The sequence below is a fragment of the Pelmatolapia mariae genome, linkage group LG2 (genome assembly GCF_036321145.2).
Source record: "Pelmatolapia mariae isolate MD_Pm_ZW linkage group LG2, Pm_UMD_F_2, whole genome shotgun sequence".
Lineage (NCBI taxonomy): Eukaryota > Metazoa > Chordata > Actinopteri > Cichliformes > Cichlidae > Pelmatolapia > Pelmatolapia mariae.
Window position 1 is genome coordinate 14,476,971 of NC_086228.1, and position 23,404 is coordinate 14,500,374.

Genomic DNA, 23,404 nt, shown 5'->3' on the forward strand with positions numbered 1-23,404 from the left:
AAGAAATGCGAAAGGAGTTTGGTTCACGTGTCAGGGCTGTTGTACTCGTTCATTACGGTATTTATGCAATTTCCTGCACGGACGTTTACGCAACTGTACTGGACAGCTCACTTACCGGCTGTCAGCTGAACATATTCTGCTTTTATTCGTTTACTTATCGTGTTACCGTAATATGGCTGGCTGTACCTTTGTTGCCAGACTTTTGCCGTTGGCGAGAGGCCGCTTTTGTAATAACATGTCTCTTCCCGTACGCACAGCTACCCGTGCCTTTTCCTGCACTTTAACTTGTTCACAGCTTCAGCAAGTCCACGGGGTCAGCGCTTTAACGGGGAAAGTGGACCGATTCGGTGGAGTGACAGTGAACCTGGCTGAGGTCGGATTGCCGGGTGACATTAGCGAGAGCTCATTCAGCGGTCTACTGCAAGGTTTGTCGCCCTGAACTCTGGCTGCTGTGTAAGAGGAGAGAGAAGGCAATGCGCACATCCTGTTTTCCCCAAAAGCTTTTAAATCATTAACCTGTCTTAACCAATGGTCTGTCAGTTATCTATAATAGGCCGGTACTGTTTGTACATAAGGTATTATATATTTAATGTTAAATTGCTCATAGCATCTAAGCCAAGGGAGCATGTCTGGGGTATAAAAATGTTTTTAAAATGTGTTCTGTGTTGTTTCACCGAGCAAAAGCAATACTACTTTTAAAACATTGATACTATTGTTATTACATTGCAATTACTGAAAGTTCTTCTTCGGGGGTTTACATGTTTTCATATGCTTCTTCTTTATTTTTTTTCAGCTCTCCCTTTCATTGAGCCAGCACTCGCTATCTTACTTAAATGTGAAATGAAAACTCTCAATGAGCATTTAAAAAAGTCCCTTATCTATTTTTGTGGCTGCTTTAATCCAGTTAGCTGTTTTTCAGTTCATCTTTAAACTCTACTCACATGAAAGCTACTTCCACCAGAAACGTGTCTGCTGTTTGTCATTCTCTCTTTATCTTTTCACATCTCTCTCTTAAGATCGTCTTCACAATTCAATTAGGTGCAAATGCCTTTTAAAAGCTTTTCACTTTTCATTATGTCACTTCTGCAACATATTAATTGTTTCTTTATGTACTTTATAGTTTATGGGAGATACAAAGTTAAACTGTATCTGAACTCTGCAGATTCTTTAGCCCAGTGGAAAGCAGAGGGGAAGGCAGCAGTGTGGCTTCGAGTACCCATCTCGCTGAGTCGATGTGCTGCCGCCGCCTCAGCTCAGGGCTTCACCTTCCATCATGCCAGAAACGACTACGCCATGCTGGCTCTTTGGCTGGGAGAGGGGGAGAGCAGACTTCCAGGTTTTGCAACTCACCAAATTGGAGTGGCAGGTAGAGATTTCTGCCCTGAAAGTTAGGGGGGGAAAAAACTCCTCTTGACTCTGGAAGCAGTTTTTACAGGAAAAGTCTCACCTGAGGTCTTTTTATTACCATTACAGTAACCTACAGTGGCTACAGCACATGTCTCAAAAATGCAAAGTGATCCAGTGGGTTCTGACCCACTGGAAACCATAAGATAGAATTATAAGAAAGTTACAAAGTGGACCTTTGATTAAGATTATCCAATCAAACCAGTTGGTTCAAAGAGTAATAATATATATGCTAAAATACAGATAAAGTGTGGGAAATAATTATTTGATCCCTGCTGAATTTGTAAGTATGCTCAGTTACAAAGAAATGAACAGTCTGTCAGTTTTATGGTAGTTTCATTTTAATGGAGCGAGACAGAAAATCAACCAAAAATCATGAAAAAACACAAATTACATAAAAGTTTTAAATAGATTTTTATGTCACAGAGTAAAATAAGTATTTGCTCTCCAAGCAAAACATGACTTAGGGCTTTGTGGACAAATCCTTGTTGACAAGCACAGTGGTAAGACGTTTGTTTGTTGGTCACCAGGTTTCCACCCATCTCAGGAGGGATTTTGACCCACTACACCTTTAAAGTGCTGTGAAAAAGTTTTTTTTTCTTTAAAAACATATTTTACACACTTATATGTTTCATATTATGAAACAAATTATAATGATAGACAAAGATAACTCGAGTAAAGTGATGATTTCGTTTATTAAGAGACAAAAGCTATCCAAACATACGTGGCGCTATGTGAAAAAGTAAAGCTAAAAACTGGTTGTGTCACCCTCGACAACAAGAACTGCAATCAAGCATTTGCGAGAAGTCTTTCTTTCACAATGAGTCTTTCGCATCGCTGTGGATTTCAATCTAATGAAATCATCAATTAAAAACTATTTTGTATTTATTCAAAATGCCTTTTTTTTCTTTGTCTAACATTGAATTTTTCTTGATGATCTGAAACATGTAAGTGTGACAAAAATGCAAGAAATAAGAACTCAGCAAGGTGGCAGATATTTTTTCACAGCACTGTATTTACGGCCACTCTGTGGAAGTTCTCTTTCAAACATTCGTTTCGGTGTCTCACTATGGGGAACGCTCTCTCAGCGTTGTCCTCAGAAGCCTCTATGGCTGTATCCCAATTCAGGGTCTGCAGCCTTAAAGCACGCAGCCTCAACGATCCTCAAGGGCCGCGTACTCAAAGACCGCTAAGACCGGAAGTGCGAGGCTTGTGAAATGGGACGGTCTAGCCTCCGTCGCGCTGCCCAGGTTGCCTAGCAACCATAACACCAACCGCTGGAAACGTTTCATACAGCTTTGTTTGACAGAAATGAAGGAGAACATATTTTGTTCGTGTGTTTGTTTCTACACGAGCTTTGAGTGATTTAATAAGTATCTGAGGCTGAGACCACAGGACTGTAAAACATGATTGTTGGCCTTCATTTATGTACTGAACAGTCATTTAAGATTAGCTAGTAAATAACAATTAGCTAATGTTGTTCATGAGACTAAAGTCAGTGTAAATATGATATGGCCAATATTATAGTTATTATATTAATCATTATAAGTTATTACAGCAGTGAGTTTGAACTCTCAAATCAAATCACTTCTATTGTCACATCACATGTGCAGGTACACTGGTACAGCACATGTGAGTGAAATTCATGTGAGTGAACTCCGTGTCTAATACTGAGCTTCAGTAAAGATTCAAGTTGCAGTTATTTATATGTCCTATCACCTTAAATCTTCACTCAAAGACAAGTATCTTTGACAGTGTATATGTAGATGTATTATATATAAGAGGCAAATATTGTTCGTCTAATATGTTGGCATTACTAAATTTGGCTCAATGCTTACATATATGTGTAAAAAGGAAAATGTACGAACTGTGAAAACTGTTTCTGATAGAATGAAGAGTAGACTGATATATGAAATATTCCTTTATTGGGTGAGAAAATCAGACCATGTCATAACTGCTTTAAGTCAGACAGAATAGATATCAGAGCCTTAAACAGGCTGACTTCTGCTAAATGGGTCAAACTGGGCAGAAAGTAAACAAACACATAACATCCTTATAGAATATGATGTAACACTATAGATCAACTTACCTCAGAATATATAAAGCATATAAACAATTACAGCAATATGATGCAACAAACACAGCAGTGCTACTAATCCAAAATACTCAAAGCTTCATAGAACTGAAACAAACATTTATTTTTAGCTCCATTCTGCTGCTGATACACACTTTAGGTTTCTGAACATTAAACTTGTTGCTGCCTTTCATAGTGTGTAACTTGAAGGCCCTGAGTACTTTCTCCCACACTGAAAACACTGGAATGATCAAATTATTTGAACATTACCTAATAAGACTGATTCAGGACAGACAATTAGTTATTTTAAACTTTCCTAGCGGTCCTTCACAAACAGGGAACAGTCTGTCTATTCTCTCCATCTGTTAGCTGCTGCTGGCTCTTCCTCCTCCTCTTCCTCACACACTGCTGAGTTTGTCCTGGTGGATCATCAGGGGTGCAATGGGTCCCTCAGTCTGTCCTCACTCTGGACACTTGCAGTTGTCACACATGGAAATCAAATGTGTGATAAGCTGCAGGATTTAAACACAAGTGTAACTTATAAATACATGTTCATACTTTTATTACACAATCAGAGAGAAAGAAAAAGAGAGAGAGTGCAGGACAGACAGACAGGTGACAGTCTCAGGTGTATACACTGCTACAAAACAGCACAAGAGAAGGAGGATTTAGTGTTTGTGTTATTACGAGTGCTAAACAAGAAGCGTTCCCAGATGGTACAGTGGACACATGTGTGACTCCTGTGATTAAAGCATCTTTCTTTCAGCTTAACGAGTGAACCGTCAGCTCGTTCAAACACACGTTAAAGTCCGTTTGGCTCGACACCACCGAACAGAGGCAGCAATATAACACAGCGAACATTAACAGTGCAGTGAATCCTGCTTGTGCCGTGATATTCAGGACTGCAAACCGAGCAGCATCACTGACTTTCAGCTTGTTGTGTTTGTGGATATATGACTGACTTTAATTATCCATAAAATCATCACATTCTCTGTAAGATTAAGGTCAGCTATTGTATTATTATATTTTAAAGGCTTTAAAACCAAGTAAACGCTGAAAAGTACAAACATCGCTAATGGCAAATAACTTTGCCGACATGTGGCCAACAGTAATGTTTTAATGTTCCTCATTATTAAACATTTGCACATAAATAAGCGACATAATATTCAGTACTTACCTTTAACAGTTTACTCTTCGGCCGCTACGCTTCTGCCGTCTGCGGCAAAATTATCCACAGTGACTGCCGCGCTATGAATTGTGGGATATGTTGGGCCACGAAGTCTACATCGCCACAGCCTTAAAATTCAGGGAAATGAAGGCCGCATTTCAGGGCCGGATTTCGAGCAGCCTTTGAATTGGGACAGCCTTCGGCGCGCCGCTGTGACGTAATCGGCCTTAAAATGCAGCCTTTAAGGCTGCAGACCCTGAATTGGGATACAGCCTGGCCGTTTATCAATGCCCAAGTACGCGAGTACGTACTCGCGTTCTCGGTGAGTACGTACTCGCCGAGAACGCACGGGAGTACGTACCCGCCGAGAACGCGAGCACGGACTCGCGATATGTACAATTGGAACACCAGCGTACGTGATGATGTCACAGGTCCGGAGTTTTTACTGCCGTCCCCTCTTAATTTAACTGTGAGTAACATGTTATGAAGCTTAACTTTAATCACAGCCAAACCGGTTTACTCAGGAACAAATAAAACACTGCAATAAACCAAACATTAACATTTAGATGTGATCTAAGTGACTTATATATCATTTTTTAACCTCAGTAGTGAAACCTCTATTAATAAAAATAGTGTACATGTACATACGTGTACATACCTTAATAAAAACAAGCAGGTGAGATGTTAGAACGCTTTTATTTCTATTCTAGTGGACACTCAATACTATAGACAGCTGCTGGAGTTTCTTTAACCTGAGTAGTGAGACGTCCGCGAGCGGGGGGGGGGGGGTTGAAAACGATGTGCCGGGAGTCCGCTGTTGAGTTTTGGACGAAATGCATTCTGGGATATATAGCTGTCCCAAGTCCACACCGATGCATGCTCGATGAAACGGGCGGATCGAGAACACATCCGGGACTTTTTCGCGTTCTCGGCTTGATGCGTACTTCGAATTGGAACAGTACTTGGTCTCCGACTGATGACGTATCACGAGTACACGAGAACGCAAGTACGCACAAGTACGCATATTGATAAACGCCCCCTATGTCATTACTCCAGCCAGCATTGGCTGGCAGTCGTGACGCTTGCGTCAGGGAGGTGCCACCCTCCTCCCTATAAAAGGGTGTGACGCAACGTCACCCGTCCAATGTTGCCAACTTAGCGACATTGTCGCTATATTTAGCGAGTTTTCAGACCCCCTAGCGTCTCACGGCTTTTTTTAAGAAAAGACGTGAAAGCGCTTATCGCTTTTACTCTCAACAAGCAGCGGGTGCTGTAACGCAGTCAGTTCTTCTTTTACTCTTTTACTCTTATGCTGTTTTGTGGATCACAAGGTTTAAAACTACTTATAAACACACACACACAAAGTAACTCCACCAGAGTGCCTATTTTGGGTCACTTTTGCCGGTCCAAGCCCGGGTAAAGGAGCAGGGTTGGAATTGTGACATTAAAAAAAACAATAATTGCTAAAAGAAATTTAATTTGTAGTTCTAAATAAACTCTAAATGCATTTAGGACGTTTTTACTCACTTTATGCCTCTTCCACGATGTTATTTCTCTCTCCAACAACATAGGTTACAATTATATTAGCGTGACCAATTATGCAAATTAGGTGATGACGTCATTTAGCGACTTCTAGCGACTTTTAGGACAGCCAATAGCGATTTTCCTTACTGAGGAGTTGGCAACACTGCACCCGTCATTGAATTTCCTCTTCTCGCTTCTTAGAAACCTCATTTCTCCTGACTGTCAACGTGAGTGCTAGCTTAACTTTCCACTCGAGCAAGCTAACACCTTGGTCACCAGGTGCTAGCACAGCTCGCTTTTCCAGTTGCCTGTTCTTCACTACAGAGCCAGGTTGGAGAGTGTCTTAGCTGCCACCACGCACCTAGCACAACAGTTAGCTGACCAAGCTAACTGTCCTTGCTACACATGGTCACCATGCCAAGTACCACAAGAGCTAGCCACCACACTAGCCAGGTCATACTAGCTCACCATAGCTACCCGACCGATTTAAAAAAAAAGAAAAAAAAAGATCAGCGTTAGCTGTCCAGCCATTCCAAGCTACACCAAGCTTCCTTAATATGGCAGACTGTAAACCGCTGCCCAGAATTTGTCCCTGCGGTTGCACGATTTCAGGCTCAGATACACATGAGGCTTGTGTGATGTGCCTCAGGCTGCAAAGCGCCCACACTGGGTTCATGCAAACTCTGCGCTTGCTTTACCCTGAAAAGCCTTTGTCGAAGACTAGCCCGCCAGGCTAGCCTGTCAAAGAAGGACCCAATGCTGTCTCCAATCGGCGCACCGATGGAGCACACTGAGTCAGCCACACCAGGTACCAGCTGGGGCAACGAGATGGATATCGTCCTCCCGCTGGTGGACGATGCCGAGGTCAGCTGTGAAGCTGTGTTGTCTGATTCCCTCAAGGCTAATGAGGGGAGCGTCGGAACATCTTGTTTCAGACGAGGATGACAACGTTTTCTTTGCCCCTTCTGGTCAGAATTCTGCGACACAAGGGCTGATTGTGATAACCCCGGCACACAGTCCCGAAGTATGGAGCTATTTGCAAAACGGGCAGCTGAAAAGTTGGCAATCCCATGGCCCACAGTGACAACAGAGACCTCCACCTCACGATACAAGGTTAAAAGGCTCCCTAAAGCAAAGTGCACTACTAAGCAGGTACTGCCACTTATCCCTGAATGCGTGGACAAGGTCACACGCTGCTGGGCAAAGCCATTTTTGTCACCCAACCCTGTGCAGGGAGTGGTGGCATTTGACTGCGCTGGAACGAAGGAGAAGGGCATCTACCAAATTCCCATAGTGGACAATCTGGTGGCTTCTCATCTCCACCGAAACCAGAAACTTTCCATATCATCTGTTCCATCCCTGCCCTCCAAGGCTGAATGCCTGCAGTTCTCCCTGGTTGACAAGGCGTATAAATCAGTTGCCACCACCGTGAGGGCATTGAACACCTCATCACTCCTGCTATCCTACTTGACAGAGCTCCAGGACCAGACTGCTGCAAACCCCAATGCTAGCAAGCTGTGGGAAGAGCTGGGCGTCGTTACGGACCAGTGTCTCCACCTCAGTAGAGCAGCAGTACAAGCGGCGGGCAGAGCTCTCAGCTCTCAAGATAGGTGAACTTGTCGGGACTTTCGGACAGAGAAAAACGTGACATTCTGGATGAAAGCATCAACCCCACTGGGCTTTTTAGGGACCACCGTTGCTACCATGCAAAGATGGTGCAAGGAAAAAAAGAAAGAGGGAAAGGCCCCGCAGCTGTGTCTCCCTAGCAAGACCCAGGCTGCGCCTCCGCCTCCACCTCCACCCAGTCACCGCACGTTCGCTCAGGTCACCAGCCAGCGTGCCGACATTTAAAATCCCTTGCCGCCCAGCTCCACAGTTTGCGGCCCAGTGTCCCCTAGGATCGCAGAACCCTAAGACCTGCTGGCCTAGGAAACACTTCCCACCTGGTGCCGCTCAGGGTGCCCCACCACCAGCCAAGCAGTCAGACCACAAAAAGAAGCAAACTGCCTAACATCCCCCCACAGGGAGATCGGAGCCGGACCAGCCCAGGCTCCAAGTTCACTTCAGGGCTCAGTTCCGGAGCCTGTACGGAGAATCAAATCAAATCAAATCAAAGTTTATTTATATAGCACATATTAAAACAACAGTGTTGACCATAGTGCTTCACAGTCAGTCAAAATACGAAACAATTAAAACAAACAATAAAATAGGACAACAAACAATAGATAACAAGACAATAAACTAAAATCAGCCAACTAGTTAGAATCAAAGGCCAAAGTAAACAGATAAGTTTTAAGACGAGATCTAAAAGACTGGATAGACTCGGCCATACGAATATGTACAGGGAGGGTATTCCAGAGTCTAGGTGCCACGATCGCAAAGGCCCGGTCTCCTCTCGACTTTATTCGAGACCTAGGTTGTGCAAGGAGCAAGTGATTGGATGATCTAAGTGTTCTGTTGGGATTATATAGGTGGAGTAGGTCAGAGAGATAGGTGGGCGCTAAATTATTCAGAACTTGAAAGGTGAACAAAAGAATTTTAAAATCTATGCGATATTTAACAGGGAGCCAGTGTAATTTGGCTAATATTGGAGTTATGTGTTCATGGATTCTTGTACCTGTTAAAAGACGCGCAGCTGCATTTTGAATTAACTGAAGCCGGTAAAGAGAAGAGTGTTGGAGGCCCGAGTAAAGGGAGTTACAGTAGTCCAATCTGGATGTGATAAATGCGTGAACAAGCTTTTCAAGTTCCTTTAAAGGGAGGAACGACTTTGCTTTGGAAATCTGACGCAACTGGTAAAAGCTGTTTTTCACCACAGTGGAGACCTGTTTCTCAAGTTTGAAAGGGCCATCCAGGAACACTCCGAGGTTTCTTACAGTGGGCGAGAGATGGCTAGCGAGGGGGCCTAGGGCATCAGTCAACTGGTCTAGCGGGGTGTGACTACCAAAGACTATGATTTCAGTCTTATTCTCGTTTAACGTAAGAAAATTATGTGATAACCAAATTTTTACTTCATGCAAACAGTTGAACAGAGGTTGCAAAGAAGCAGACACATCGGATTTCAGAGGTGAATAAATCTGGATATCATCGGCATAACAGTGAAAGGAGATGTTGTATTTTCTAAAAATTAATCCCAACGGCAACATGTACAAAGAGAAAAGAGCAGGACCGAGCACGGACCTTTGGGGCACACCACAATAAATAGGGGCAGAAGCCGAAGAGTGTTGCCCCATAGCAACAGAGAACGACCTCTCTGAGAGGTAGGATTTAAACCAAGATAAAACGGTACCTTTGAGACCAACAACATGTTCCAATCTTGATAGAAGAATGTTGTGGTTAACCATGTCAAAAGCAGCAGTCAAGTCAAGTAAAACTAAAACCGCGGAATAGCCAGAGTCAACAGTTAAGAGAAGATCATTAAAAACTCTAAGTAAGGCTGTCTCTGTGCTGTGGCGAGGTTTAAAACCAGACTGAAACTTTTCATTTATACTATTTGCAGCTAAAAATTCCTGAAGTTGTTTTAGAACGACCTTTTCCAATATTTTGGAAATAAAAGGGAGTTTGGAGATCGGCCTGTAGTTAGTGAGATCATTAGCGTCAAGATTTTTCTTTTTCATAATAGGTTGCACAACAGCATGCTTAAAGACAGACGGTACACAACCTGATGACAATGATGCATTCAGCAGAGATAAGATACAGGGACCAATAACATGTAAAGCTTCCTTAAAGAAACGAGAAGGAAGAATATCATGCGGGGAACCAGAGATTTTGAGATGATCAATTATATCTTTTAAAGCAGAATAAGACACTGGCTGAAACTGTTGAAAGACAGTCAAGCATTCAGAGGCTGGAACTGGATCTAGAACTGATGAAAAATGAGATGAATGAGAAGCCCTTAGAGCTGAGATTTTATCAGAGAAATACTTTAAGAATTTATCACAAAGAGCAGGGGAGGCATCCCTAAAAATGACAGTGCAAGGGTTTATCACAGAGTTAAAAGTATTAAAAAGGGCTCGGGGGTTGTGGCTATTAGTCATAATAATGCTAGACAAAAAGGCAGATTTGGCAGCTTTAACAGACTTTTGATACTTAGATAAACAATGATGGAGGATGTCCAGAGAGACGTGGAGTTTGTCTTTCCTCCATTTTCTTTCAGCACGACGACATTCACGCCTAAGGGCGCGAGTAGTATCATTTAGCCAGGGTTGTGAGGGTTTGGCATGTTTAATCCTCAGAGGTGCTACAGAGTTAAGAATGTCAGCACATGTAGTATAAAAGAGGTTAGCAAGCCCATCAGCTGATAAAACCCCATGACAGTTAGCATCAGAGAGGGGAGAGTCAAGGAAAGCATCAATGAAGTGGGCGATTGACTGAGAGTTAATCGTGCGCGTTTGCCGCACAGGACCATCACTGTTCAAATCCACATCGCTCACTACAGTATTAAACAAAACCGGGAAGTGATCAGAAATCCCAGAGTCCTTTATGTCCGTGATGCAAATATCCAGACCATAAGAAAGTACCAAATCAAGTATATGACCTTTAGTGTGGGTTGGTTCACTTACCCACTGGGTGAAATTGAGGGTGCTAATAAGAGCGAGGAAATCCTTGGCTAGCGAATTGTCCTCACAGCAAACATGAATGTTGAAGTCCCCAACAATTAGTATACGGTCATAGCGTAGCACAAGGCTCCCCAGTAGATCAGCAAATTCTGGAAGAAAATCCTTGATAAGCTTCGGGGGGCGATACACCACAGCGCAGAGGATGGAGGGGACACAGTTCACTTCCAATAACTGCACCTCGAAACTGGGGTACAGAACAGGTGGCAGCTGCCGATGCCGAAGTTTGTCTTTAAAAACTGAAGCTAGCCCTCCACCTCTACCAGTGGTCCGGGGTGAGCTGATAAAAGCGTAGTCAGGTGGGAGCAGCTCCGAGAAGGGAAAAAGTTTGCCGGGGCGAAGCCAAGTTTCCGTCAGGAATAAGAAATCCAGTCCCGACGATAGAATAAGATCATTTAAAATAAAAGTCTTATTCGCCAGTGACCTTGTATTTAGCAAGGCCATACGGAGAGCGGTCACACTGTCACTGGTAGAAGAACGCCGCAGCAGGCGAAGGTTGCCGAGATTCGCACCTCCTCTGGAGGACCGCACCCAGCACCTAGCGGGTGGAAGATCAGCTGGGAAGTCCAGGTAACCATAAGGTCCAACGGGGCGAATCCAGCGGTGACAGAATAGCCTGAAGTTAGCATGGTCCCGGAGGGCAGGAATAGATGACAAGTTGTTTATAAAATAGCGATCATTTATCGCAACATAGGACTTTAAAAAGGCCTTGATACGAACACGGATGCCGCCACGTTTACCCCGTCTCCGTGAACGTTTCCTTTGAGAGAAGGTAGATGGTAAGTGGCGGAGGTAATCAGGAAAGTCCTTCGAAAGCGGAGGAGGATTTTCAGATCTCCATTTAAAATCTTGTGTCCGGTAGTCCAAAGGCCGGAGATTCAAAAGAGTTTGGCGATCGTAGACAAGTAACGTGGAGACATCAGGGCAGCACATAGAGAGAAGGACGACAAACAACAAACAACAGCGGAGTAGACGGCTTGCCGTGAACACTGGCGCCATCTTGAGAAGTGTGTTCTTCCTCCGTCTTCCAGCGCCTGGGACTCGATTTGCATCCCGCAGAGCACATTCCAACAAAGAGACGAGACACTGTTCAGCTGAGTCAAGCGTGTCACAGTCTCACAAAAGCACACTGTTTATTAAAACCTCACCCGCTGCATCCAGGCATGTTGCCAAAGGCACGGGAAAAATGTGTGAAAAACACAGAAAATATGTTGAAAAACATAATGCCTTCACACCCCCAGGCACCACCAGGGTCGATTTCCTCAGTGGTGACCGGTTCCATGAATGCTGGTCAAGCACGGGCCACCCGCGCATGCACAGTCGGGTCTGGGCCGCAGGACCAGTTTCCGCCACAAGAGGGAGCCAAAGTCCCATGTACTTTGGAGTGCCTGACTTTGCTCTTCGCTCTGTTAGCAGGAATAGAGATTGAAAATGTGACGTCATTGAGGGGTAAAACCGCAAAGGATTGTGGGTATCCTAGGCAAGAGGTACGAGCGCAAGCAGGCTTTCAATTGAAATCAGTTACACAGTGATAAAAAGAAACAAAAAATGCCAAGAAGCTGTTGTATTATTAACTGCACAAGCCGGGCGAACGACAGCCGCGAGAAGCCGACGGGTAAAGCGAATGGTTTTTATCAGATTCCGGCGTGGAAGAGAAATTGTCCAAGCCATGTCTCCGAAGTCACGAAGAGGAGACGGATGGACTGGATAGTAAATATTCAGCTTTGAATAAATAGTGAATTGTCCTGACAGAATATTGAGTTTCGCTTCTGTTATTACCATGGTACATTGACAAAAACATATACTTTTATTCACAGGATAGTTTTAACAGTTTTTTGTATCACTAATTGCCCAGTACGGTTACAGCATACAATATTATTGTCACTGCTACATTTCTGTAATGCGTACCAGAAATTATTTCCACTACTAATTAATTACCGTTGAGCTCAAAGTTCCTATTAATAAATGGTTAACGAATGTGTATTTATGAAGACGATTTGTAAGACTGGTAAACTTACCTTTGTTCGTACGATGGTCTTGTGTTCTGCACGGTGCATTTCAAGGTCCTGTACCCATCCGGTAAACTGTACCTGGGCTTGCTGCAGTGACCTGAAGTTACTAAAAACTTCATGAGTGTATGCACTCACTCCAAGAACCATATAATTATAAATCTGAGCGTGGTGAAAGTTAGGCAGCACGCTGACGTCTTTTGTCCACTCTGTGTGCTCGTAAGGGTCTAACCCCTTCACTCCTTTGATTTTTTCCTCGTACCTTTTCTTTGCCTTTTCGTCGAGTCTGTACGGTCCGGCATTGTTCTCCTTCGAGATGGTGAGCTCTTGCTTTGCCAGAGTGGGTTGTGAGGACATTAGAGCGAATTACCGTGGTTGCGAATCACCCCTCCCAGATTTCACAGAGTGATTTTCTCTCTTGCAAAAGGCGAATCAGCCAGGTTTCTGCAAGAAGAAATATCTACCTTGCTATCAAAGGGAGCAGTACAAGAAATACCCGAGGACCAGAGCCAATGCGGCTTTGACTCAAAGTATTTTCTTGTGCCCAAGAATGGAGGGGGATACTGGACCTAAGGGCACTAAATCAGCATCTGAGGTCATACAATTTCAGGATGTTGACAACCACCACTCTCCCACATGTAGTGCGCCCAGGCGATTGGTTTACATCAATAAACCTGAAGGACGCATATTTTCACATCCCTATTTACCCACCTCACAGAAAATTCCTGAGATTTGCATTTCAGGGCAGAATTTATGAATTTATGCCGTTTGGTCTCTCACTGAGCCCTCAGGTATTTGTGAAATGCACAGAGACGGCCATAGCCCCACTGAAGAGGCGGGGCATCCGCATAGCAACATACATAGATGATTGGCTGCTGCTATCAGAGTCAGAAATAATGAGAGGAAAGCATACCAGGTTGACAGTGGATCACCTGATGGCTCTGGGTTTCACTATAAACTATGAAAAGAGTGTCCCGCAGCCAGCTCAGGCCATCTCTTTCATAGGAATAGCTCTAAACTCCACCTTGTACAGAGCGTGTCTCTTTGTGGACAGAGTAAAAAAAAAATGCTATCACATGCCGGCATTTTCAGGTGACATTCAGAAGATGCCTGCAGATGCTGAGATTAATGGCGTCTTCACTGGCGGTCATCCCACTAGGGGGTGTCACTGGGGGCTGTCACAGCCAGAAAGGTGTTGACCACAGACTGGGGTCCCACTCACGAGGACAGAGCAGTGAGCGGCAACTGGGACTCACAACAGAGGGCTGCTTACATAAACTGGCTATAATTGCTAGCAGCGTTTCTAGCACTGAGACACTTTCTTTAATTTCTCACACTCTAACCAGAGGGCTAACAATGATATTGATCGCCCCAAGGTGGACGAGGTCCCATTGGTTAGCGGAGATTATGCCCCTTTTGTGGAGGAAACCTTGGCCTCTCCATCTCTGACGAGACCTAGTCTCCCAAGCTAGGGGGGGGGAGAGTTTTCACCCTCACCCACTAGTCTGCCGTTTTATGAAAGGGGCACGACAGCTTCACCCAGTGTCTAAATCTCTTGTCCCTACATGGGATTTATCCCTGGTGCTGGGGGCAGTTTCACAGCCACCATTTGAGCCACTAAGCCAGGTGGAAATAAAAATCCTGTCTTTGAAGACTGCATTGTTCCTGGCTCTTGCATATGCGAAGCGTGTCAGCGATATTCATGCACTGTCAGTACACAAACAGTGCACCCGATTCAAGCGGGATAACTCTAGAGCCACACTCAGGCCAAAACCGGCCTTTGTGCCCAAAAATCCTCATCTCCAATGCACCCCATTGGAGCTAGAAGCTTTTTGCCCCCTCCTTTGTCCTCCCCTGAACAGGAGCACCTACATGCTCTCTGTCCAGTTAGGGCTTTATGTAGCTATATAGAGAGAACAAAGACTTTCAGGAGGTCGGATCAGCTGTTTGTTTCCTGGGCTAAACCACATGTTGGGAAGCCCATTAGCAAACAACGCATTTCCCACTGGATTTTTGAGGCGATCCAATTGGCTTATTCCAGCACGGGTCTGTCACTGCACCATCTCTATTCCACACTGTGTGGGTCCCCACGAGACCTCCTAAGGTGGCGGTCAGTTGTTAAGATGGGCTTATCTGGTAATACGGAAGTCTGCATATCCCCATAGTGAGACACCGAAACAAATGTTTGAAAGAGAACTTGAGGTTACTCTATTCCGTAACCCCCGTTCTCTGATAACATGTGTGAGGCGTCTCACTAGATCACCCTCCTTGCACGAGGCGAGGAAGAGGTGAGCTTATCTTGAATGACGGGTGACACTGCGTCACACCCTTTTATAGGCAGGAGGGTGGACCCTCCCTGATGCAAGCCTCACGACTACCAGCCAATGCTGGCTGGAGTAATGACATAGAGGCTGAGAGAGCGTTCCCCATAATGAGACACCTCACTCATGTTATCAGAGAATGGGGGTTACGGAATAGAGTAACCTCAAGTTCTGTTCTGTCTACTTGAACGTTTGTGCCCACAGTGTGCACTGTATCTTCTCCAGTATGAATTTCCCTGAATTGCCTTTTAGGGAAAAGGACAAGTTGCAGTGAGTCAAATTGGGCAAGTAGAACAGGTGTTTGTGGCCAAAAAAAACTTGTTTTCGTTGTTATATGCCAGTGCGGGATTGCACAATGAAATTCAGCAAAGTTTTGGTTATTTCTGTCAAGTGTTCTCCTTCAGACAGAACTCCATCGGGACTATCTGACCCTGTGGAATGAATTCGGAATGCATAACCCTGTAAATGTTGAAAAACCTGCAGGTATCCTCTTGATTCTGTCAATACAAGTCTGAGGTCCGTGGCAGATGTGCAAGAACAAGTGATCAGGATGATACTTCCAAGGGTCATTAAACAAAATAGCCGTAGAGCTGGAACCAATCCAAAAGTGTACAAATTTAAATAAATTAAATTTTAGGTTTTCTGAGTAAAGCTGCTGAACTATTTGATCATATCTTGTCGCCTCCTGGTAGTTTTTACACCGACCTCTCACTGGAAAGAGTTTGTGCTGTGGAAGAGAGAATCTCATCTGTGGATGATTGAGCCGAGCACAAACTGCTTCAGCACATTAGACCAAATGACAATTGCTATGGACACAAAGTCTATGTAAACCCATCAGCGATGACAACTGCCCTCCGCATTTGTTTCCTAATATGAATAAGTGCCTTGCGTGTTGCGAGTGGTTGTGTAACAGAATCTGTCAGATGTGACAAAAGATGTAAAAGTGTTGAAAAATCAAACTGTATTCTGCTGTCACTTTTAAATCATTTTTAAATAGCTAAAGCTGGAGTAAACTGTGACCTACATTTGGTGCTAACACAAAACACCAGTAGTTTATTATCATCTTTAAATGGATAAAAGCTTGTTTGTCATTTGGGATTTGCATTTTTTAACTCTGGCTCATTTCACTTACGCAAATGGAAATTCACTCAGGACTGACTGTGAAGAGACGATCAACAGGAAAAGGAGTTGCTCAGCCCAACTGCTAACTTTGTGATTGTCCAGCAGAGGGCAGAGTGCCATTCATACCTTTACCAAAGAGTAGATGCACTTGAAGCATGTCAGAACATGTCCAGAGCATCTTTCTGAGGAATGGGGACCAGAAACTCCCTTTTTAGATGCCAGATTTGTTTGATGATGAAACTGGGTTCAGGAATCTGAAATACACAGCTGTTTAGATTCCAGTTTCCTTATGTGTGTGTTGACTGTGGCTCTTGATTATTTTCACAAAGATACAGCGATAGGGCCAGAAGTATAACTCGTGATTGGAAAGCAATCATCCATTAAATCCTCTGTCATCCATACGCCTGATGTCCTGCCACATACGCCTGATGTCCTGCCACACTCAGATTTTACCCAATAAGAGAGTAAAAAGGTTATTTTTCACAACTCGTTCTTATTGTAGTTTTGGCCAGTACCCCAAAACAGTACTCACTAATAACACTGTCAATTAATGTCAGAAGTTATTTGAAAGTCATAATGGCCTAATTTGACTCATAACAAAAAACAAAAGAGTAAAAGTTACTGGGAAAAACACAACTGTTTTTCACATTGCAGAGCCTTTGATTAAATCTCTAAGATAACTACAAAGGTGGGCAGGCACACTTTAGTGTCTCCTCTAAACCTGTAGCAGTCTCTTCATTTTGTAGCTTGTTATTTAGTCAGAGGTTTCAGTTCCTTTTTATTTAAGCTAGGAAATTTACTTTGTTCAGCACACTTAGCAGAGCATTTTTTCAGTGGTCCAGGTAAACTAATTTCCATGTCTCTGTGATGCAGTGGAAAAACACTTATAGGGCTCAAATGAACTGCCACTCTTCAATATATGTTTTTATTTCATATTTGTAAGTATTTTTTTAATTTCTATTGGGAAGGGAATTTGATTCTCCCTAACCAATCGCTACAGCTGCATCAACCTGAATCAAGCATTATTTTAAATTAACATTGATGCTTAGTTTTATCTGTAGAAGAGGTAATCACAAGTAAACAACAATGCTGGGTGATTGTCTTGTTACTCTTTCCTTCTTCCTCTTCTTCTTAGTTATTTCTCCTACTTTTTCCTCCTTGGTTCCAGGATACAGTTTGAGGACGCTTGCCAACTGTTTTATATTTAAAACTTAGTGGGCTTGAAGCTCAGATTCATAATGACCTCATAATGTAAAGATAAGAGCATGAACCTGTAATTGTTTGCAATACCAAAGAGTAGTAGACAAACATGTGTGAAATATGAAGTAAGTGGCTCAAAGTTTAACTATACAATTAAGTGATTAACAGTTTTTTCTATTGAATCCACAGTTGTTGTTTTTTTGTCTCGTACTGTAATTCTTGCTCCCCGCTCCTCATGACCATTTTATTTCTTGGACTGAGGGCTAAATAATGATAGCCTCCCTTAGCAGAAACCAGGCCTCCTCCTGCGCCATATGGCACAGGGACTGTGGATGACATCAATTTCCACTTGGAAGTCCAAGTCAAGCCTTCAGGAAGACACATCCCTCTTTACGCATCTGTGACATTCATTTGAGGAGGCTTGTCTTGGTCGGTCAGACAGAGCAACCGGAAAAGAAAGTGGTTAATTTTTCCTCCTCCTCCTCAACTGTCAGCAGCAGCGCATAACTGCCTTGCTTAGTCACTAGCTGCTGAGAAACATCAGAGAAAAACTATAAATGTTGAAGTCGGATGTCCACAAATTTCTCAGCTGAGTCACTCAGACTTTGTAACTGTAGAAAGTAAAGCAATTTGCTGTTCCACAGAAACAATTTTTAGTTAACCGTCTGTTTTTCGAAATTGTCTGAGTCTTGGTCTTGTTCATTTAGAAGATTTGCTGTTTTCAGGAGATATTCTATATATATGGCTAGTATTACTTTAAATGTAGTGCCGATGAGTAATCAGCTGATATCAAGATTTTATACATTATCAATAGATTGCATCAATCCTTGTGCCTGACAGGTGTTCCTCATAAGGCTTTCTGCCCTGTAAATTTGCTGTATTTGGTACTGTCGTCTTGGTTTCAGTTTTTGGAAAAAAAAAAAAGTGTTATTCAAAGTTGTTGATTGTTTTTTGGGGGTTTTTTTGTTTGTTTTTTCTTTAACTAGCCACCAAACCCGAAACTATACTGTAGGCTAACCATTCAAAAAATTACATCATAATTTAATAAAATTACCAACTGGTTACATTGTAACAACTCTAAAGCTCTAAAGATGCAAAGTAACCACTTTTTGGGCAACGTTATATTGATCTTATATAGCTAACGACATAAATACAACGTAAATATATCAAAAATAATGACATTACATTTTTTTTGTGAAACACAATTTACATTTTTTATAATGTAAATATAACATGTTACAATTTATTTTTATTATTTTTTTAATTGTTTTTTAAATTGCTGCTAAACTAGACACAAGAGATGAATAGCATGTTATTACTGTCTTGCCCCAACCATTTGTTCTCTGCAGCAAAGCTTGTGATAGGTTTCTTTATCTTGTCACTACATTACTGGATCTAATTCAATATAATTGTGGGTCCTGATCTGTGGCTATAGTCTGATTTAGATGTTTGCAGTGTGGGACCTCAATAATGTCAGTGCATATTGTAAATTCCTTCGGGATAATTATCTTTACAGTTTTCCATCAATCCATTTTCTTCCACTTATCCAATTCAAGTTTCCAGGAGCGCCTTAAGCCTGCTGTAGCTGTTACAGGGTGAGAGGTGACTTGTCTACAGACAAGTCGCCAATCTGTCACAGGGCTAACACATAGTGACAGACAAGCAGATCGCATACAGTCAGTGTTAAGAGTCACCAATTAATCTAGCACCACACATGTCTTTGAACTGTGGGATGTTGGAGTACACTGAAGGAACACATGGCAGAACATGCAAACACACAGAAAGGCCCCAGACTGGATTCAAACCCAGAACCTCCTTGCTCTGAGCCAACAGTGCCAACCACCTCAAGTCAATACAGTTTTAGTTCACCAAATTACTCAAATCTTCAAGCTTGTTACTGTCCAGCTCAGCAGCCCAGACTGTTACCATCTTGATGTATTTGCAGGTCAGAGATTTGAAGCAAAACAGAAAACAAACAAATCAGCTGTTATCTTCTGAAGCCTGACAGCGGCCTTCTTCGCCACGTCATGCATGTTTTATGTGTCCAACCAAATGATTTATTTTGTGCCAGTCTACCACCACATTTTGCTTAAAATTATTGAAATTTATATGCAAAATGTGAACTAGCATATAGGGACACAGGTGCTTGAATAACGTATGAAATGAATGTCTGATTGATTGTTTTGTCCAGGTGCAGTTGTTGATGAGTCCAGTGGAAAGGTCCTTGTTGTCCAAGACAGAAATAAGGTATCTGTATGACTTTATTATTTGAATGCACTATACACCTTAAATCTACACATCTTATATCCTCCTAAAAACTGATCTGTCCAATATCAGTCACACAAATGAACCACTGATGGATCAGTCATGCTGCTGTGCGTGGATGATTAGTATTTGTTTATTTAGTAACTTGGGCCTCTGTTGACTCAAACCTTAGGTGGAAATCCTTTCACACTTAACATAGCTCAACACAAAATTAGCTGACCTCAAGCAAACATGATGTTTACATGAGTTGAATGCACTCAAACAGTTCTCTGTGCGTCTGTAAGCTCTCACAGAGCCCTGCTGTAGTGCTCATGATGTTTTGAAGTTAACTTACAACAGGCCTCTTTTAAATCCTCTTCGACACAGCTTTGTTTGCATTTTCAGTCAGCCCAAACAAGATTGCTAGCAATTTTGAAAAGTGATTGTGTAATGTTGATGTCATTTGGGAACTGTTACTCTCATAAGATGTCCTCTATAAGATGTTAAGACCTTTTCAAATAAGCAGCCTAAACTAGTGGAAAATCTGATGTCAGGGAATTTTGATCTTGAGCATACTATGTAACCATCATGGTCAGTTAAAAAGAAACCAAAATGAAATGCAGGACAGCAACAGCCAACTTCCTGAACTTAAGGTTTCAAAACATCTGCAAACCAAAGTCTGACATTATGGTGGCTGTATACATCTTTTATTACAGTATGTGGTATTTTCCTTGTAATTAATAGAGACAGGTTCATACATTAAGAGTGTCAAATATAAGGTCCTGGGCCCAAAATCGGCCCTGCAAAGACTCCTATTCAGGCCACTGGATGGCATTGGAAAAAGTCGCTGGCATACATTTTTGCCAATTTAGAGTTTTCTGGTAGCATTTTATTACAGCTCAGTGGTAACAGTAGGGTAACAAGGCAGAAACGAGTATGTATATAGAGAGTTTAAACTGTAATAATCTCATCGTACAAATGTAATATTGACTGATGTTTAGGCATATTTGGATAGTATTACTATATTATAATGCTTGAATTAATCCTACATTAGGTTTTGAGCATTCTAATTTGTTTAAAAGCAATACTGTAAATATTATATGTAATGTCTGGATTATTAAATGGAAACATCTGTAGTAGTTTCTCTGTAACAAGCAGGAAACAGCTGCAAAATGCAAAGCCGCCTGTTTCTGTTTGATAACATATCATATTATATGTTAGATAGATAAAAAGTGCTATCAGTTTTCCTCCTGATAAAGTCCTCTGTGAAGTAATTAAGTAATACAGAAACAATTAGGTGACATTAGAGTTTCTGTTTTTTCACTACTATCTATCATATAGTTTGACATTTTCAGCAGCTTTGCAGATAATGTCAGTATTACCTGTGCTGGCATGCCACAAAACCAGCACATTAGCATGTTTGTTCCACAAACATCAACTGGAGCACATGTACCATTGTTCACTGTCAAAGAAAAACAAAGTGGCAAAAGGCTGGACCTCTACATGCAAAAAACATCTCTCAAATGTCTGCTAGAAATAAAAGAAGTGATCAGTGCCAAACCCAACAGAATCTATTGCAGTCCTGATCCAAGAGGTTTGACCTATGTATGCAAGATCCAGATTTATTAACCCAGTTATTATACTGAGGTATAGGTACAAATATTATATTTAAAACATTTTTTTAAGTTAAGAAACAGATCTTAACTTAAAGAATCTAGATCACTTAACATATCCATATGTTGCATTATAAATGACAGATTTTGCTTACATCTAACATGTGTACCAGTCTACAGTCATGGGAGCATGTAATGTATTTTGTCCCAAAGCAGAGACGAGCAGTTAGTGGCCTGGAAGTGTAGAGAGTCTTCTATCTCCTCTTCCCCTGCTCCCCCTCCTTCTTTCCTCCTCCCTATCGAGCTGTTTACTGGAAACGGGCTTTATAACAGTCTGGCCCTTTGGCAGTAGAAAGTTTCTTACAGGCCGAGTCTGTTCAGAGCTTGCTAAGGGTTATGAACTTCCTGAAAAGAAACCAAATTTTATCACTCTTGCAGGACAACTTACATATTCCCAGTGGGCTCAAGGTAATTATATCCATCAGGGAGCTGAATGAGGTAATGGTAAGAGTGTTTAACCATCATGCAATGACATTTACGCAGCATTTCTCGGTAGATTTAGTGTGAACAGATTGCGTACGGTCAGCATTCTTACAGCACTTCTTTGGAATGATTTTACATTCAGCTGTGTGTGCTGCTGTGGGGAAGAGAGAGACGCTCGACTTTTAAGAACCTCAACAATTATTGTTACACAAAGTCTCTTTATTTCTTTCTACCAGCACACTTTAGAAACCGTTCCAAAAATATAGCATTTGGTTTACAATACATGAAAATAAATGCTGTAGTGCATTTGTGTTCCTCACAAAGAGAGGATCTGCAAGGGAAAAAAAAGCGCAGCACATTCTTTAAGTAACTACAAAAATATATATACACAGACATCATAATTTAACCAGCAGCATACTGTCATTAAATATCAAAGGTAAGTGGTGAAACAGTTTTGGAAGACACACTTCACCGCAGCAAATGTAAAAGTCTCCAGAGTGAGGAAATAAACCTAAAACATAACATGAAAGGATGCTCAGACTGGAGCATTGAACATTTCTCATCTCATTATTACAGCTTGATCCATGGTCATTTTCTAACAGAGGAAACAAAATGTGGCATTATCTTTTTTTAGCCACTGATTTTAGGAAATAAGTGACTTTAGACTAAGACTGAAATAGACCTTGTTGCAGTGTACATGTTGATAATTATCTAAGATACATTTACAGCAGTGCCATATATCACAATTGAAGTTAAATTTGAACTTTGCTCTGGAATTTCAGACAAAGAATGCTTGGAAGTTTCCCGGTGGTTTGTCTGATCCAGGAGAAAATATTGGTGAGTGTCACGCTCAACAGAGCAAAAGAACTAATACAGTACATGTAGCTAAATTCTTTGGAGTGTAACATTATACTTAAAGATGATACATATACATTCATTTGAACTATACAAAATAAGGCACATGATATATATGCAAATTCTTCAAATTCACCTTTTCTTTTAAAAAGCAGCTTTAAAATTATGTACATGACCCAACCCGAAAAGCAGCATCAAATGTTCAAAAATATATGTGTATTTTCCTTTTTCCCTTCTTAATGCCATCTGCAAGGTAATACTGACAGTGGAATTGGATCATCGTTCCTAGATCAAAGTCTTTTAAATGCCTCCATGTATAAATGTTAAATAAATCTTTCTCAGGTACGACTGCGGTTCGTGAAGTGTTTGAGGAAACTGGCGTTCGCTCCGAGTTCAGATCTCTGCTAAGTATCCGGCAGCAGCACAACCACCCCGGTGCCTTCGGCATGTCTGACATGTACATCATCTGCCGGCTGAGCCCGCTAACCTACGAGATCAACTTCTGCACTCAGGAGTGTCTACGCTGCGAGTGGCTGGACATCAGCGAGCTGGCCAAAACCAGCGAGACCACGCCCATCACCTCTCGCTTAGCCAGTCTTCTGCTTCATGGCCTGGAGCACGGCTTTGATAAGATTGACCTCAACATGGAGGAGCTTCCTGCTGTTTACTCTGGGAGGTTTTACCAGTTATATTACAGACAGCTTCCCATACTGAAATTATAGGAGCTCCACAGATCACCTCATTGTAGCCAGATATGGTGAAGCATGGTTG

The 23,404-nt window shown here is 42.2% G+C and overlaps 1 protein-coding gene across 1 annotated transcript; it reads left to right on the forward strand.

Annotated features, from left to right (window-relative positions):
* Positions 1-93: 93 nt before the first annotated feature.
* nudt6 (nudix (nucleoside diphosphate linked moiety X)-type motif 6) lies at positions 94-23,359 on the forward strand. The gene is made up of 5 exons (XM_063493451.1): positions 94-425; positions 1,163-1,366; positions 19,630-19,685; positions 22,561-22,615; positions 22,976-23,359. Exons 1-5 carry the CDS (start codon positions 173-175, stop codon positions 23,353-23,355), a joined length of 948 nt encoding a protein of 315 aa, XP_063349521.1. The 5' UTR covers positions 94-172; the 3' UTR covers positions 23,356-23,359.
* Positions 23,360-23,404: the final 45 nt, after the last annotated feature.

Bases quoted from the DNA above. Each gene is read 5' to 3' on its own strand.
- nudt6 (XM_063493451.1), top strand. From the start codon at position 173: ATGGCTGGCTGTACCTTTGTTGCCAGACTTTTGCCGTTGGCGAGAGGC. The intron at 426-1,162 runs GTTTGTCGCCCT...TGAACTCTGCAG, and splicing joins ATTCAGCGGTCTACTGCAAG to ATTCTTTAGCCCAGTGGAAA. The intron at 1,367-19,629 runs GTAGAGATTTCT...TGTTTTGTCCAG, and splicing joins TCACCAAATTGGAGTGGCAG to GTGCAGTTGTTGATGAGTCC.